This window comes from Mytilus edulis, chromosome 7, assembly GCF_963676685.1.
Source record: "Mytilus edulis chromosome 7, xbMytEdul2.2, whole genome shotgun sequence".
Classification (NCBI taxonomy): Eukaryota; Metazoa; Mollusca; class Bivalvia; order Mytilida; family Mytilidae; genus Mytilus; species Mytilus edulis.
In genome coordinates this window covers 21,369,607-21,389,599 of record NC_092350.1, presented here as the reverse complement: position 1 = coordinate 21,389,599, position 19,993 = coordinate 21,369,607, and the positions used below count along the sequence as shown (strand labels likewise).

The 19,993-nt window shown below is 30.9% G+C and overlaps 1 protein-coding gene across 1 annotated transcript; it reads left to right on the top strand.

The window, feature by feature from the left end:
- Positions 1–4,292: 4,292 nt before the first annotated feature.
- On the top strand, positions 4,293–14,328 carry LOC139481019 (inactive hydroxysteroid dehydrogenase-like protein 1). The gene is made up of 9 exons (XM_071264048.1): positions 4,293–4,552; positions 6,438–6,560; positions 7,725–7,835; positions 9,175–9,233; positions 9,683–9,727; positions 10,208–10,242; positions 11,700–11,781; positions 13,308–13,535; positions 14,112–14,328. Exons 1-9 carry the CDS (start codon positions 4,342–4,344, stop codon positions 14,262–14,264), a joined length of 1,047 nt encoding a protein of 348 aa, XP_071120149.1. The 5' UTR covers positions 4,293–4,341; the 3' UTR covers positions 14,265–14,328.
- Positions 14,329–19,993: the final 5,665 nt, after the last annotated feature.

Below are 19,993 nucleotides of genomic sequence, written 5' to 3'. Positions count from 1 at the left end.
CTGCACTTTTAAGACATAGTATCATGGCTAGTCTCGATAGGTGAAGGATAAAATTTGTGTAGGCAACTATGAATATGGACTAATCCAATCACATTGTGTGCTTGTACCTGCCAAAGCTATCTGGATAATGTGTAACACAGTTTTGGGCAGTTGATGTGGTCTGTTGTACTTACTGTACAATAATAAATTTTATTTTTGATGATGCCTCTTTTTTTTTCTAACACTATCAGTCAATGTTTAGACTTAACCAATACAGTAAATGCAATACTTTTTAGACATTTCGCTTTCAGACAATTCAGTATAATGATGTTACTATTACATACCTTGATATGTATAGGTTAATAACAAATACTGAACAGTTTGAACATAGACTGAACAAATCTTATATTTAATTGACAACAAGCGAAATATCTGATAGTACTGCCTTAGCTGCTGTGATTATGATTGGGAAAAAACTAAATTAGTGTGATTCAGGGTGTAATCAAAGTTTAAATAGTTTTTTGTCGAGCCTGCGACTTTTGTCGCAGAAAGCTCGACATAGGGATAGTGATCAAGCGGCGGCGGCGGCGGCAGCTTCGTTAGCTAACTTCTTAAAAGCTTTAAATTTTAGGAGGTGGAAGACCTGAATGCTTCATACTTTGTATATGGATGCCTCATGTTACGAAGTTTACGCCAGTCACGTGTCCAATGTCCTTGACCTCATTTTTATGGTTCAGAGACTACTTGAAAAAAAAGATTTTTTGTAATGTTAAATTCTCCCTTATTATAAGTAATAGGATAACTATATATATTTGGTATGTGCGTACCTTGCAAGGTCCTTATGCCCGTTAGACAGTTTTCACTTGACCTCGACCTCATTTCATGGATCAGTGAACAAGGTTAAGTTTTGGTGGTCAATTCCATACCTCAGATACTATAAGCAATAGGTCCAGTATATTCGGAGTACGGAAGGACTGTAAGGTGTACATGTCAAACTAGCAGGTGTCATCTGACCTTGACTTCATTTTCATGGTTCAGTGGTTATTGTTAAGTTTTTGCATTTTGGTCTGTTTTTCTTATACTGTATGCAATAGGTCTACTATATTCGGTGTATTGAATGATTGTAAGGTGTACATGTCTAGCTGGCAGGTGTCATCTGACCTTGACCTCATTTTCATGGTTCAGTGGATATAGTTAAGTTTTTGCGTTTTGGTCTGTTTTTCTTAAACTGTATGCAATATGTCTACTATATTTGGTGTATGGAATGATTGTAAGGTGTACATGTCTAGATGGCAGGTGTCATCTGACCTTGACCTCATTTTCATGGTTCATTGGTCAAAGTTGAGTTTTTGAGTTTTGGTGGGTTTTTTTTTGTACTATATGCAATAGGTCAAATATATTTGGCGTATGGAAATATTTTATGATCAATATATCAGTCGCGCAGGTTTTATTTGACCATGACCTCATTTTCACGGTTCATTGCTCAGTGTTAAGTTTTTGTGTTATGGTCTGTTTTTCTTAAACTATAAGCAATAGGTTAATTATATTTGTTGTATGGAAGAATTGTTAGCTGTACATACCTGCCTGGCATGGTTCATCTGACCTTGACCTCATTTTCATGGTTCATTGGTCAATGTTTAGTTTTCTTGGTTAATGCTAAGTTTATGTGACAGTAAAGCTTTATATTTATGACTATCAGCATAATATCAATGATAAGTAAAGAAGGCGAGACATTTCAGTGTGTGCACTCTTGTCTTCCTAGCTGCTAGATGCCATCTTATTGCATTTGACTGGTCAGAATCTCGTTACATATTAAAGGTTGTTCGCCAATTTCCAAGTATATCTATGCCAACCTGCTATTGTTTCCACATTGGTGGTGTTAATTTCTCTAAAGCAAATTAACGCAGTCATTTCTTATATATTTTATAGTCTGACATTGGATGAAGCATGTATAGAGACGTAGTTGATAATCAATATATGAGCGCCAAGACGTGCCTTACTGGACTCTGGAGAGCATTTGTATTGTTCTTGAATTGCAAATATTTACTACCACGTACATGTATTGTGTCCTCTTGCATAAAAGTCGTACATAAATCTAGGACTATGATAAAAGTCCCAGTTAAAGGGGCACTAGCTACGAGATATGAAAAAAATTGAAATATGTATTTTTTGGTTCAATGATTAAAAAAAGTGCAATATTGAAATAATAATACACTTTTAGCAGTCAGTTTTGAAAATTTTGCCTATATATAAGCATTAAAACATCGCTGCTTAATTATTCACTTGCAAGTGAATAATTCGATCTCGTTAAAACTTCAATTTAGTGCGCATGCATTATGCGTGTTCAATTTTTAAAAAAGAAGAGAATGTCAACATTGAAAGTGAAACCAGGGTAAACCCTTTTGTTGGCTGATTCGATCCACAATTATAACTTTCATTCTTATACATGTTAAAACGATAATTAACAGATATTTCTAACCTTGATATGAAATCAAACAGACCCAGACAAATTAAATTGCACGAGTTCACCATCTATTTATATCTACATTTATGATAATGCCGTCGGCAGTCATCGGATGTTAATATGATGGCGTCTAGACTAAAATACACACGAAATGCGGATACATGTACATATTACTCCAGCATATGCATTGTAAATTGGCTATTTTATACTTTTTATAACTTAGATAAAATTGAGAAAGGAAATGGTAAATATGTCAAAGCAACAACCACCCGACCATAGAGCAAACAACAGCCGAAGGCAACCAATGGGTCTTCAATGTAGCGAGAATTCCCGCACCCGTAGGTGTCCTTCAGCTGGCCCCTAAAATATGCATAATAGTACAGTGATAATGGACGTCATACTAAACTCCGAATTATACACAAGAAACTAAAATTTAAAATCATACAAGACTAACAAAGGCCAGAGGCTCCTGACTTGGGACAGGCGCAAAATTGCGGCGGGGTTAAACATGTTTATGAGATCTCAACCCTCCCCCTATACCTCTAGCCAATGTAGAAAAGTAAAAGAATAACAATACGCACATTAAAATTCAGTTCAAGAGAAGTCCGAGTCTGATGTCAAAAGATGTAACAAAAGAAAATAAACAAAATGACAATAATACATAAATAACAACAGACTACTAGCAGTTAACTGACATGCCAGCTCCAGACCTCAATTAAACTGATTGAAAGATTATGTCTTCATCATATGAATATCAGGTACAATCCCTCCCGTTAGGGGTTTAGTATCATACTATCATAAAATATATGAGAAGAACATAACCCGTGTCATGCCAACAACTGTTTTTTTAGAAATAAATGTGTTTAGTTCCGATGCAAAGACCCTATCAGTGAATCAATGTTAAAGCCAAAATATGCAATCTTTAATGACCTGACAACAGTATCGTAACTATATCCCCTTTTAAAGGTTTTGTTAGTTTCTGAGGAGAATACTGACATTTTTGTGCTTTATAAAGAATATTTCCATAAAATTTTGGATGTGAAATACCTGAACGTATAAGATGTCTGCATGTTGAGTTATATTTACGAATTATTTCCTTATACCGGTGATAAAATTTAGTAAATGTTTTGACCAGTTTGTGATATCGAAAACCCTGGTGTAATAATTTTTCAGTAATACATAAATTTCTCTCGCTAAAATCTAATAAATTGTTACATACACGAGCGAATCGTACAAGTTGAGATATATAAACACCATAAGATGGTGACAAGGGAACGTCACCATCTAAAAATGGATAAACGTTTATGTAATTATGAGAATTTCTCCAATAGCAAAGTGCTTTTAAATCATATTATAGCTAACTAGTCTCCCCTTTTGTTTTTTCCCATTTCTGTGTTTAATATTTCATGATTTATTTTCCGAATTTAAACTTATTTTCAATATACCATAAAAGGGAGCAACAATTTAACTTAAAAAAAAAGGGGGGGTCATGATAAGGGTTTTTCTCCCAGATTTTTTTTTAGGTTTTTGATGCTATCAATCTTATAATTATTATTTTTTCAAATTGAACACTTTAGTGTATAGGGAAATCTGAGATCAGAATATTATTTTTTGCCAGCCTTGACCACAATATTTTTTTCCCATCTAATTGGGGATCAGAATATTTTTTTGGAAAACAAACAGTTATATGTATAGTTTGCCGCTCCATTCCTATTTTCCACAAAAAGAGGATAACATGAGATTAATCTCAGGGATAACTAACTATATTAAATCATTATATTTAGTTGGTCTCTTTTGTTCGTTTTTGTTTTTCGGTATTAGGCCTATCTACTCTTTTATTGGAGGCTAGAAAAGTAAAGGTTTAGTAGATTACCGTAAAGTAACTTAAAGGTCGGGAAATGGCAGTAGTTGACAGCTTCGACTTTCTCCTGAAAGAATTAGAAAGAACCTGTACAAATACCAGAGATATTTTAGCAGTTATTGGTGTATTGTATGCTTGTAAACGAACGCTTCAATGTCTCACAGGATTAATAAAAGCAACAAACGATCATCTCCTGAGCAAACTGTCGTATATCAGCAACTACAAAAAACGTTTTGGACCATGGGCGGGTAATTTTATTTTAGAGAAAAAAGTTATCTTTTTCTGACATGTGATAACAAAGCTTTTGTTCACACATTTGAAATGCTGCAGATTAAAAAGGATTGCTTGATTGATTTATTGAACTATGAGTCTATGTCCAGTGGCAAATATTTCATACAAATGTTCATAGTCCAAATAATTATAACGTGTTGAAAGGCTATTTTGATTCTTTCAATTGTCACAGCGAAAAAATAAGGATTGCAATATGTCATAATTATTTGGACTAGCAGTGTTCATGGTGTTCAGGATGAGAAAGAGGATGAAGTCCATAATATGAGGCAGGCATAACCTGTGAATGGGGACGAAGTCTGAATGTATTATTTTTTTAATTCAATCACGTTGATCATGTTGATAAAAGAAACCGAAATACTGTACGAATACAAATACAAAGTTTTTTATTGTCAATTATGACGCCCAATAATTTGAGCAGTACAATTAAGTTCAATTTCATACAAGTGATTACATATTGATTACATTGATTATTTAACAATTAAACAAAGTCAAGTCTTTTTCAACCAAATAAATTCTGCAGAAAACTAAGATATATATATATATAGTTTTACAATATAATATAGATGGACAAACTACCGGTGACTAAACTGTATCTAGAATTAATTTTCTCTCTTTGAATAAAGTACACAATAATAAACTTACTTTTTTAATTATAACATTATCCTCAGATGACATTAACCATATTAATTTTGATTTATTTGGGAGGCTTTTAAAGTTTTTGTTAACCTTATTTAAGTAATCTATATACTCAGATCTTTTATTTTCTAAAACAGGACACTGAAGAAGAAAATGAATTTCATCTTCAACTTCAGTGTTACATAATTTACATATCTATCCTCCACTCGAAGCCCCACATATCTGCCTCTTTCAATTTCTAATTTATGTGCACTGACTCTGAACTTAGTGAGCAGTCGCCTTTCATCCTCATTTAAAATTAATAAGTACTTTTCCATATAAATATTTTCTTTAAATAATCTGTAAGTTCTTAGTTTATTTCCATGCTGTTTATTTTGTCTATCATTGTAAAGTTCAGACGTGACATTCCCGATTTTGATTCTGTTGTTAGGGAATTAGCTGTGACGTTCTTTAAGTTATGACGTCATATTCGATGTAAACAAAAGAAACGCTTTTATTTCATCAGGTAACGTTTTTTCATATCAAACAATTATTAAAATTGAATTTGTATTGAGATCCAATCTTATATTTTACTAGACTGATAAAATAAATTTTTTCAAAGTCTCATGCAAACAAGACAGATATCTGCCCAAAAGCGGAGAAAACCGGAACAGGAACTAGATCTGAAAAAAAAAGTTAACGATTTTGAATTCATTAGTAGAATGAAAAATTCGGGAAATTTTCCCGATTTTTTTTTTTTTTTTTTTTTATTGATTTTTCTACCGTAATTGGGGACTTCGTCCCCATATAACTGTATAAACAATTATTAGCATTTTCATTTGGTCCTGTCTTGGCGATGTTGCCATTGTTTGTCAGCCTGAGGTTATTGTCAACATTATTTGGTCAGGTTGAAGCAACCTTAAATATTTTTCTAGTATTATTTTTTTTATATATATACATGTATACATCATGAACATCATGTACATGATATATATAAAAGATGATGAAATCTTATTAGATTTCAAATTTGAGATAAATCCTTTGAGAAATAAAAAAGATATTAATAGCATTTTCATTTGGTCCTGTCATTGTCAATGTTAGTCCTGTCATTGTCAGTGTTGGTCAGATCACTTTGTCACAAGCTTTCAATATCTTTTTTCCTGTATTTTTCTTATATTTCCTGTGTTTATGTATTACATGATGAAATCATATTATATTTATTTACAGTTGTTACTGGTAGTAGTGAAGGTATTGGATTAGCCTATGCCAAAGAACTTGCAAATAGAGGATTGAATATTGTTATGATAAGTAGAGGAGAAAATAAATTATACAGAGCAGCTAAAGATATAGGTATACTGTATACTATATAGTTCTACCCAAGTATTTATAATGATATCCTTGATTCATTTTGTGTAATTGGTATCCTGTTCAAGTAGTTTTTTAACCTGGCAACTTTATTTTGGAAACATAATGTACATGTTTAAGATGATTTATATTCACATTATTTTTCTACTAGCCAAAGTCATGAAAGTTTATTAGTTTACAGTATTACGTTTGATTATTAATCACTGTACATGTAAATTCAGAAATTTTTGTGTATATAAAGAAGAAGATGTGGTATGATTAATGCCAATGAAACAACTCTTGACAAGTGACCAAATGACACAGAAATTAAATTTTGTGCATTTATATTTGAAATTGTTGAACCATAGACAGACATGCCGGTATAGATAAAGGGTTTCTACACATTGGTATTGTAAAGTATCAGCTGTAAGCCACAATAATAATAATAATTATAAATTCTTTATTTAAAGAGGGTAAACTCTGTTAGTTCAATATGAATCTTTTTGGAAAGAGATTGCAGAAAACAAGCTAAAAGCTTCACATTGTGTCAAGTGGCTGATATTTTACTATAGCTATACAATTAAAACCCAATTACCTGTTTATCTATAATTGTATTAGTGGTCTTTTCTCCCTCCCTTAAGACAGTTTTACTCTTGATGAAAGAAAGCTTAATAACATCTCATCTCACATTCTGACATCGCTGATAATGCCTGCTCTGGTATCAAAACCTTGCTACGAGAATTATGGAAAGACTGAGTAGGGTGATATAGGCGTAGGGAAGAACCATTAGACTAATTTTTACAATTTTAGGAAACAATGCATATTAATAGTGCTATATACATTTGTGAAATCCATGTTTTATCATTCAAGACGCCTATCCCATCACACTTTTGATCGAAATAATTATGACATTGTAAAATTTTCTGAATTTACACAAACAAACATAAATATACCATGTATACTGATGAAATGAAATTCAAAACTTTTACAAGTAGTAAGGTACAATACAGTAAGTAATCCATTTTCATACAATTTATAGCACATGTTTTTAGTCAATTATATCTTACATTTGAAAGATAAAATGTATTATAAATGTTTGTGGTATTTTTGTATACGTTTAAGACAATATTTCATTACATGATGTTACAATGTATTGCTCTATTTCATTAGAAGAACAATATAAAGTGGAAACCTGTACAATAGCTGTTGACTTTGCTCATGGAAAAGAAATTTACGAGAAGATTTGGAGTCTAATTAAAGACAAAGAAATTGGTATACTAGGTATAAAACTTCATTCTGTATAATCATGATAATGATACAGCAGATGCAATATTGAACACAATTTTTGAGATGTATATTCAAGTAAAGAATATTATTGTTCATGAGAAAGACATTGTTGAAGAAGGAAATAACTAGCTGTAAGTTTTTATCTCATATCCAACTCAATCTGTGCTTGGTTCCACCATGAACTTACACTGAGACCAGTTTGTTTGCTTCAAGTTGGATGTCTTACTGTGAATGAATGAATTTTGTTCACATTTCTCATTAACTACAAATTACATAGTTACAGAGAAATATATGTATAAACAATAACATTAAATATTAAAGTACATGTGAACAATACAAACATAAACATTAAATTACAAACTTACCAGGAGGAGTGACCCTCAAGTCTATATTTTTTATAAATCTACATAGGTCTGCAAGAACAATATAGTAACTAGATCTCATTAATTGCTGATATTTATATTTGGACAAAAAGTAACAACCTCTTTCTTCCTTGATTTAGACCATTACATGACATAATATGATGATAATCTTGATTCACAAAGATGTCACAACCTATCATTTCTGGATATGTTATTCCACCTTCCCGTCTCGATAAGGAATTGGTGACTCCCACATCTGATTTTACACAATAAAATTTTATTATATATATATTTACAATAAGGAAAAATTACTTTCCAATTTTATATCAGTTTTAAAAACTCTATAGCTTAAGCATTCATTCAGGAATAGTGTTAATTTCGCTTAGACAATTCTCCCCCCCCCCCCCTCTCCGCCCCCAAAAAATTGTGATAAATAAATTATGTCATTGGTTCTTTTCTTTATTAACTAATTGAAATGTATGGTATTCATATACAAGTATAGATGGCTATCTCACAGCACCAAATTTACTTTGATTTTTAATCGTTACTTTATTCTCATCCTGAATATTCATGAAATATTTAGGGAAACTGCAACTAGACTATAAATGTAATCTTAAGTATGAGTAAACCAGATGTGAAATGTACTCATTTCCTTACTCTTTCTTGGTTTGCAATCTTATTTATTTTTTCTGAAAATTTACAATCTATTGCAACCTGAAATCTATCCCCCCTGGCATTCCACATACATCAATAAATAGCTTTCTTTTTTTTTTTTTAACCTTTACGATATAATCTTTAATTTCTATTTTACCTAAAAGCATGTTTAGAAAATGCAAAGGCACCATGTTGTTAACATATCAGAATCTGATAATATACTCCCAAGCCACTAAGTCTTTTGAAATACAAACCTCCCTTCCCTTGTTCATCAGATACAATAAAGAAAATCTTCTGATTTCATTTTTATTTTACAGTAAACAATGTTGGTGTGATGTATGAATTTCCTCAGCTTTTCTTAGATGTGCCTGTTGAGGTATGTAGAATTGTATAGTAATATGAAAAATAAGATATTTTCCATTATTATTGTGTCAACTGATAATGCCTATCTATTTAGTATGGGGATTTGTCATCTTAAGTGGTTGTCATCATCAGTCTTGTCATTAATATCACACTTTATCTATCCACAACAGTTTGAAAATAGATTGACAAATTTCTATAAAAAGTTTGCCAAAGGAATTATTTATTGGTAAATGGTTCATATAGTGTGTGATTTTGAGGAAGCCATATCATATACAATACACTTTATTATATACACATAAATTAATCTTTTTTTCTTCTTGGATTAATGTTTATATATATACCTGTAAGTAGTTTGTTGTGGCAATGAAAATTTTATAGTAATTAATATTTTAGAAAGATTGTGGACACATGTAAATGTGAGTATTTCAGCAGACATCTTGATGATATTTTTATATTTTACAGAGATTATGGTCACTTGTGAATGTGAATGTGGCAGCAGCAACTATGGTATGTTAAATTAGAGGGAGATGACATGTGGAGTATAATTATGTCAATATAACAGCAATTTAACAAACAAAATCTCTCTGGCATAACTTTTTGATATTTTTGTATATTAATAAAATAAAAAAATCACATATCATTAAAAATACAGCAATTAAAGATTTATCATAATCTTAACCAGTAGGCCTTTCATTGATATGCTATTTACTGAATTATTTTGATTAATGATCAACCCTAGTTTCTTTTCATCATGTGTATCAATTGGTTAGGGCAAAACAAATTATTTTTACTTATATTTTTTTTTTAATTTCTGTTTACACTGAGAGCAGTTTTTGCAAGGGACAGAGACAGGGTTTAACTGTACCTTGAGTTTTTGTTTAATAAATATGTATGACTATTCACATTAACAATAATGAAGTTGATTATGGTAAAGTTTTTTATTGATATTCTGAAGAAAAAAAATATATTCTTAAGTTTTATTTACAGATGACACACCTTATAATGCCACAGATGGTTCAAAGGTCAGTATATATATATATATGTATACTATATATAGTTACCAAAAAAGTTATTTCATTTAAATAAGCTTCAAACCAATATCAATGTAGAACATTTTAGCTTAGATATCAAGTTATTGGTTAAAATTTGTTATGTTCTTTGTTTTTTGTGATTTGGAAACTTACGCTCATTGCATATAGTATTGAGGGTAAATCAAGCATGATTATTGTACAAAAATTAAAAAATCAAAACAATATTCTGTAGTTCAGAAAGTAAGTACTTTTGGGAATGATGGTTTTCACTAATACTGTGAATTTATTATTTTTCATTGGATACCAAATTTCATGGATTTCATAGGTACAGGTGAACCAAGAAATCAAATGTTCAAAGAACTACAACTTTTTCACGGCCTTGTATGACAGAAATTAACAAATCCCAAAAAATAAATATCAACTTAAGTGTAAGTTTTCCTCAATGCACGAACATTGGTACCCATGAAAAATAAATGGATCTACAGTAGTTTATTTTGTTTTTAACTTTCCATATTTTTTTTAAAGTGAAAGTTAAAGACAAGATAGTTGAATATGTATATATCTGGACTAGATGTTTTTCTGTTGTAGAGGGAAGGGAGCCGTTGTTATGCTTGCCTCTGGGTCAAGTTCCCAAATCACACCACAAATGACTGTTTATGCAGCAACAAAGGTTAGAAGATTGAATGAAACATATGCATTTCTGTTTATTTTTTTATGGAAAGACAGTTAAAAAACCATAAAAGTGTTGAAATATCAAAATGAGATTTTTCTTTTAGATGACCAGAATTTATATACATAAAAATAAAAATGAATTGGCACATAAACATTTTCTAGGATCCATGTAAGTGCAACTCTTCATAGACCTCTGGATGTATGTTGGTATAAAACTACATTATGATGTTAGGATGTACATAAGGGAAGCAATCCAGATCAAAAATAAGATAAAGGAGAAATAATTGAGAATACTTTCTACAATGTACTAATGTTGTTGTTGGATAATCTTTTTGTGGGCTCTCTCAAATCATTTATTGACTGACATCTATATTTATTTTCAACAGCAGATCCATGATTTTTTAAAGGGATGGGGTCATAATTCCCAATAAATGAATACATACCACTGAGTTGAGCACGTCAAATTATGTTGGACTATTTAAACATTTATAAAAATGTCTTGAAAAAAATAAGATTTAATACAATTTGGCCGCAAGTGTGGGGGTTAAAGCTCTCTACTGAACTCTTGTATCCAACACAGATTTTTACTTTTAGGATATTAATGATAACAAATATTTAGATATTTAGTTGACAACTTATGCAGTCTTAGAAAATTGTGCATTGATTTTAGAACATTAGATATGTACTTTTATGGTTTTTTAGCATATCTTTCTCATCCAATTGATTGTGTGGTGAGATAAAATTTTAAACTTGAGTTTGACAATTGTTTGTTACAGGAAAAAGGGAGCTATAGTTATGGTGTCCTCAGGTTCATGTTCAAAAATAACTCCACAAATGACAGTGTATGCTGCTACAACGGTTAGAATAGTGTTAGAGTAGTACGTCTTTTGCATGCTTATAACATCCTATTTGTTGTAGCTTACATTTTTGTTTCAAATAATTTGTAAGATTAATATGATGTTTTGGTTATGGAAAAGAAAATATAAAACTATTATCTATAAATTCTGCTAAAGGGACATTTTATGTTGGCTTAAGGAATAAAATGACAGAGTGAATAATCATCAGTGTCACTTTATGAAAGTTTCAAAGTAGTTGTCTCTCTTTTTAGTGAAAATATTAGAAGAATAAATTTGCTGTAAAATTAATTTTGAATCATTCTTTTTGATGTTTCATTTTAATACTTTATGCATGTTTAAAAAAATAGCTGAAGCAACAAATCAGACAGCTTTTAATAAATAGTATCAGCAAATTGATTAATTTTACATGATTAGGTGTAAAATGGTACATTTTGTGTGTTTCTTTTTGTATTCCTACAGACTGAGCACTATAGTTCTAGAAAACTATTAATTTCAGATATTCCTAAGTGAAAATCAGGGAAAGTAGAAGCAAACAAAAACACATACCAGAAAGTCCTTTTTTTTTAAATTAACAATTATTAACACAATATTTATTTGCACTATATTCAAATTCACATTTATAAACAAGTGGAACAAAACTATTGATGACATCCATGTGCTTTTCTTAGCTTTCATTTATTTTTTTGTAATTTCATTGTTGTAATCATCTAATGATTTCTTGATTGCAAATGCTTTCAGTCAAAAGTGTAGCACTATTATCAGTACAGAACTGTAGATATAGACATGATAGATATAAAAAAGAATGTAGACATTTTGAATTTTTTTTTTCTAATGACTACTTGATGTTTTTTCCTTCCTTAGATAAATTTTGTGGGTAAAATTTTTAACTTTTTTCAAGTATAGGTCAGTCGCTGTTTAATCAATGAAATGAACATCGTTTAGTTTAAACATATTTATTTATAGTGGTTTGGGAAACAAGTTATTGCAACTTATATTAATCCCTTTTCACTTTGCAGGTGCCTTGTAGCGGCATTAGCCTGCTCTCTTGAAATCTACAAGGTTGTCTTTTACATGCATGAGATATAGCTCTCTCTTAACATGGGTCATCAATTTATCATCCCCTTTCCATGGACCATCATCATTTCATACTTGCAAATGATATCAAGGGAGAGCCGCCAATTTTGTCCCTGAAATTTTCTTCCCAGAACGGGGATGAAACCAGGAACCTTTGTGTTAATAGTCTGATGCGCTCACCACTACACCACAGCTCTCCTTTAACACAAAGTTAAACATCTCTTGCACTAAATCACAACATAACTTCATTACTCACTTAACCATGAAATTCTGATGTATTATTAACAACTCTATAGACATTTTTCATATATGTATGAATCAACACAGTTGCACAATGCTGGAATGAACATTTATACTACGATTTATCAATCAAGAAATTAATCCAACAAAATCTGTATATGTTCTAATAATTAATGTACATTAAGCTGAATAAGATGCTATTTTATGTTTCAGTATTTCCTGGACTATTTTGCAAGGGGATTACAATATGAGTACCAGGACTCAGGAGTCATTGTACAGTCTCTGATGCCATTTTATGTTGCGACCAGAATGACACGTTATAGTCAGACATTATCTAAACCTGGTTTATTTATACCATCAGCAGATACCTATGCTAAATCAGCAATAGCTACACTGGGATACAGTAGCAGAACATCAGGATACTGGCCACATACTATACAGGTACATGCTTATCCTGATATACATATAAATTATGTTTGAAGTGGTTTTAAATACTCAAAGCCATCATTTCCAAGACAAAAGAACATGTTGTCATTTCATTAATTGTTTTAAATTGATAACAATTGAGAGAATAAGTAACTTGATTTGATATTAAAAGAGGGGCCAAAAACACCAGAGGGACAGTGAAACTCATAGATCGAAAATAAACTGACAATGCCATGGCTAAAAAAGGAAAAAGACAAACAGACAAATAATAGAACACAAGACACAACATAGAAAACTAAAGACTAAGCAACAAAAAACCTACCAAAAACATATTTTATGATTGTTGTGGGGTTTTGTTTGATGATTTTGTTTGATTGTTTTAGCATAAATTAGGCCAAATTGTTTCACATTTTGTCAATCTTGGACCAATTATAATTTTTTCTATATGTTTTGAAATTTGCTCATTATTGAACTTTGTTTGGTGGTCTATAGTTGCACATTCACATCTTTTGGTCTTTGTTAGGTATAGTTGTCTCATTAAATCTCCCTTTTTTTTATCCATATACGTTATATCGCTATATTTTATTAAAGGCATGGATATCAGATAGTATTCCTGAATGGCTGTGGATGTGGGGAGCCACAAGACTGAATAATGCTTTACGTAGACAGGGACAAGAAAAGTTACATCACAAGAAAACACTCAGGAATAGGGGCAGTGAATTGTCTATTGAATCAGATTCTTGATGTTAAGAGAAAATAGAACACACTATTATGCATGTACTAAAATATGAGAAACTTGAAAATCAAACTGTGAGATTTTTCTTCATGTAAGGTGTAATTGAAGTAATTTAAGATCCTAATGAAACTGATACTGGTCTAGTTGAAACTGTGATTTATTCATTCCTTGCTAGATAATGTTGGTTGGAAAGTTTGATATACTTACATCAAACTTAAGAGTGGAAGGGGGGAAATCTTCCGATTCCTCTAACTTTTGATATTATTAAATATAAATACAGAATTTGTGCATGCATGCAGTAATTATTGCAATTTGTAATCAATGGACAAAAATATTGCATTAATTATCTTTGATTTTAGGACATTTTGCATACAAATAAGGCTATAAAATTCTCAAAAACAACTTATTATTTTTAGCTCACCTGGCCCACAGGGCCAAGTAAGCTTTTCTTATCACTTGTCATCCTGCGTCCTTCGTCCAATCCTTGTTAACTTTTACAAAAACTTTCCCTCTGAAACTACTGAACCAAATTTAACCAAACTTTGCCACAATCATCATTGGGGTATCTAGTTTAAAAAATGTGTCCGGTGACCCAGTCAACCAACCAAGATGGCTGTCATGGCTAAAAATAGAACATAGGGGTAAAATGTAGATTTTGGCTTATATGTCTGAAACCAAAGCATTTAAAGAAAATCTAACTTGGGATAAAATTGTTTATCAGGTCAAGATCTATCTGCCCTGAAATTTTCAGATGATCGGACAACTCGTTGTTGGGTTGCTGCCCCTGAATTGGTAATTTTAAGGAAATTTTGCCAATTTTGGTTATCTTGAATATTATTATAGATAGAGATAAACTGTTAACAGCAATAATGTTCAGCAAAGTAAGATCTACAAATAAGTCAACATGACCAAAATGGTCAGTTGACCCCTTAAGGAGTTATTGCCCTATATAGTCAATTTTTAACAATTTTTTATAAATTTATGTAATCTTTTACAAAAATCTTCTCCTCTGAAACTACTAAGACAAATTTAACCAAACTTGTCCTCAATCAACATTAGCAGTCAGGGGTACTACTTGTAGGAGTTATTTTTTATTACTTGAAGAAGTAATATTAATATACTTATATAAGTAAATTTGTAGGATACTTATACAAGTGAATTTTATTTACTTGTATAGGTAAAAAAGAAATTGGCTGAGTTAAGTCCCTTAGACATTCAGATTTTTTTACTTGTAGAAGTAAAAAAGTCATCCTTTCTTCTTTTATTGAATTCTTATGATTTTTTTGCTCTAATAGAATTTTAAATTATCTGCCCTTTGCAGATGTCTTTACTAATCATTTAAGTGTAGTTTCATGGACAATGAAAATCCCATTTGTCTGTAATCTTCAGAACACTGCTCATTTACAAGCCCGAAAGGAGCAAATTTTGAAGGCCTTGCGCAAATACTTTAGATATTTGCGCAATCAGTTTTTTTGTTGAATTAATGAGATGAAACATTGAACTCTAATAAAAAAAAAATGAGCAAACCTGGGAAAAATCAATAAAGGCATGGATTTACATCTCAAAACTCGAGGACTTTGTGGGATTGTAAGAAAAATTTACTTATACAAGTAAATTTTTGAGAAAATTAAGGGGAGATTATTCAAACATTATTTATTTACTTATATGTGTATATTTTTTTTTACTTCTTCAAGTAAATAAAAATAACTTGTACAAGAAGTACCCCTGACTGATTAGGGTATCAAGTTTTGAAGTTGTGTTCAATGACCCTGCCCACAAACTTAGATGGACGACATGGCTAAAAACAGTACACAGGGTAAAATGCAGTTTTTGGCTCATATCTCTGAAACCAAAGCATTTAGAGCAAATCTGAGGGATTTGAAATTGTTTATTAGGTCCAGATCTATCTGCCCTAAATTTTCAGACCATTCAGGCAACCCCTTGCAGGGGTTTCATTATCTTTCATGTTGACTGGTACTTTCCACGTTTCTAGGTGGTACTTTTCAATTTATTCCATGAATACCTTATATAAAAATTCCTACTTTTACGCGGTACTTGTCAATAGCATAGGAGGGTAAAAGTACCAGGTACCGCCTCCTAATGAATGGCCTGCCCTTGTTAGGTTGCTGCCCCTCAGTTGGAAATTTTATGGAAATTTTGCAGCTTTTGGTTATTATCTTGAATATTATTATAGATAGAGATAACTGTTAACAGCCATAATGTACAGCAAAGAAGGACATTTAAATAAGTCAACATGACTAAAATGGTCAATTGACCCCCTAAGGAGTTATTGCCCTTTATAGTCAATTTTTAACAATTTGCATATATTTTTTTAATTTTTACAAAATATTTTCCACTGTAACTACTGGGCCTAGTTCATAATAGATGGAGATAATTGTAAGCAGCAAGAATGTACAGTAAAGTAAGATCTGCAAACACATCACTATCACCAAAACACAATTTTGTCATAAATCTATCCTTTGTTTAATATGCACATAGACCAAGGTGATCGACACAGGCTTTTTTTTTAAACCTATCTCTTCACAATATTTTTTAAAATTACAACATACATGACATAAAACATGATAAAAAATTCTGAGTAATTTTGTTCAGAAGAAATGCATTTTTTTTTTTAAATTGATTCGATAGCAATGAAAGTTTGCCTAATATGCAACAACATTTAACAACTCAGACTAAAATTAAGTTGATGATATATATATGTGTGTAAAAAGTTTTTGTTATTGATATTGTTTTTCAGACTAAATATGCAATCTATTTCTATCAATTGAAAAGTATTTACATCCCACAAAAAATTATTTTAGTTTTGCTCTTTTTCAATGTCTAACAGTCTCTTTGCCACTGTTAGCCACAGTAATTTGAAATGTTAATGCACTAAAACAATTTTATGCACCATATGCATGTTGTGAATTTTTATTTTATTGCATGTATTTGTGTTTTTATGCAAATGCAAGGAAAGTAAGAGAAAAATTCACTTCATTCAAATGAATTGTTCTATGTGTTGTGAAATTAATTTAAAAAAGTATTTATGAAATGATTGTTTGTAAAGTGCTTGTCTTTTTTACGACTTTAAATTGTTATGCTATATTGTAATGTCTGTGCTATATTGTAATGTATGTGCCATAGTTTTATAGAATTTCATTCAATGATTAGATTTATTTTTGTATCAACAGTACAGACACTTTTTGTGGCCAGGTCTAACCAAAAACCAACATTTATTTATGCTTCTGTGATGAGCATGCTGTATTAAGAAGTAATAGTAAAAACTTACATAATGTTACTTTGATAGATTGCATGCGAAAGATTCATCTATCATGTTGTTAAATATATGATAAAAATAGAAATAAGGAGATATGGTATGAATGCGAATGAAACAACAATCTGCCAAAATTGAAATGAAGTGGATCATCCGATGTAATCATCTATTGGAAACCTTACAGCTTTCAACAATGAAAAAAACCAATGCTGTATAGTCAACTATAAAAGGCCCCAACATGAAAAATATGAAACAGCTCAATTGAGAAAACCAAAGGCTTAATTTATAACAAAACTATTAGTCTGGCTCAGCCATTGGAAAATATACCTCCATAACAACTCTATAGTACTCCTTTTCAATGAAGTTGAAATTAAACATTTGGGTGCTCCTAGCCATCCATGTCCACATACACATGTATGGAGGGAAATAATTTATCAGAAAGATTGCCAGATACCTGTCAGATGGTGAAAATTAACATAACCCATGTAAATGATGCATAGTGTTGTGGCTTTGATTAGTTTTTTTTAAAAAACGGTACATATGACACATGTTTCATAGGTTTATTTTTTAACGTGATATATATAGCTTTAAAAAGAAGTGGTCACTTTAATCTATATCTAACATAAGGTTAATTTGATTATGGCCTAATTTAACTCATGTATTTTTTTGAAGAAATGTTAAAACAACACATCAGAATGTAAGGTGATTAACTTTTCTTAATGAAGACAATACTCATTTACATTGTTAAATAATTTTCAAAAAAGTTGACTGGGGTATTATACTGTCTTCTGTTCTTGTCCTACTTGGCAGTGAAACCCATGCAGAGGGGGGAGTGTGTCCATAGATATAGGAAGATGTGGTATGAGTGCCAATGAGACAACTCTCCATCCAAGTAACAATTTATAAAGGTAAACCATTGTAGGTCAAGGTACAGAGCTTTGGCAAGGTACAGCAAGCTATAACGGGCCCCAATTTTTTTTTAGTGTCAATCATTCAAACTGGAAAACCAACCATCTTATCTGCAGTCTGTAAGGAGCATGCCATGTTATATGGTAGTAAAAGAAAGATCAACATTTCTTTGAGTTGTTCAAAGTTGGCTAGATATTTTAGGCAAATTTTTTGGCAGCAATTCAACAATTACTTTAAATTCGTGGGTTTATTTACAATAATTTAGCTATTATGAGAAATTCATGAAACTATTCCCTTGTTTATTGTTGTTTTGCAGAGAAGATTCAATCAGGTACAAGAAAAAAATGAAAGTTAGATCTTTGTGAACAGGTATTGAACCACAATTTGAATTGCATGAAAATAAAATACTTTTACAAAACTTCCTTTTTCTGTGGCAGATCAAAATTGCAAAAAATGATCATTATGACAAGCTGTATCCATCCTGAGAAATTGTGGAAAACTGTTTACTTGTTTTGGAGTTGCTGCCCTTGAAATATATTGTTTTCTTTACATTATTGTGAAAACTATATGAGCTATGATAAACATGTAAAATGCAAAACTGATCAGCAATGCAAGAGTAACTATAGTATGTGCAGATCAAAGTCCAACTAAGCAATTGGCAATTTTTTTAACATGGTTTATTACAAGAGTTATGCCACATGAAAATAGAAATTATATGAAAATTTGTATTGTAGCAATCTTATGACTACATTTCTTGAAGGATATTTGTGAAAAATGTTAAAAAGAGCAAAACATGCAGAGATGTCTCATTGGCACTCATACCATATCTTCCTATATTTAAATATTTGGATGTATTGCAGATTAATTATGTTCATTGGTGAGTGGTATTGACACGTTTTTCTTTTATCTTTATAGCACCTACTTGCAACATCCTATATAAAGATACATGATATTTTTACATTAGTATTGCATGATAGTTTTTATAAAATCAGGAGATATGGTATGATTGCAAATTATCTCATCATTGAAATTTTGTATGCCACACATGTGTTTGGTCGACACTTGAAACAAAAAGTTATATTAGGGTCAAATAAAGTACAAAGTTGAAAAGCATTGTAGACTTTTGTTCAATTTTTGGCCATTTAAAGTGTATTTATATTTCATTTCCTGCTTTTAATTCTCTTTCTATTGATGACTATTTTAGTTTCGTTCAATTTTACAGTGTTAAAATTCAAAGGAAACCATCTTGTCTAAATATAGACAGTGAGTGATTAGATAATGACTGTCATACTTGATATTGATTGATATGGAAATTCTATTAGAGGTTACTCAAGGTCAAAATAGAATTACTATGATGGGAAGATTTAAAAATTAGGCTATTTAAAATTTAAAATGTATAGTATTTTCATTGTTTTATATAAATGTTCAATGATTCATTATGTTTTAAAACTTGCTCCTTTCACTTTTTATGATGACATGAATTATCATTGATATTGTTATATTTATAAATTAACCTATAGCTGTACAATGTAACCTATGGGAATGCAACAAGAG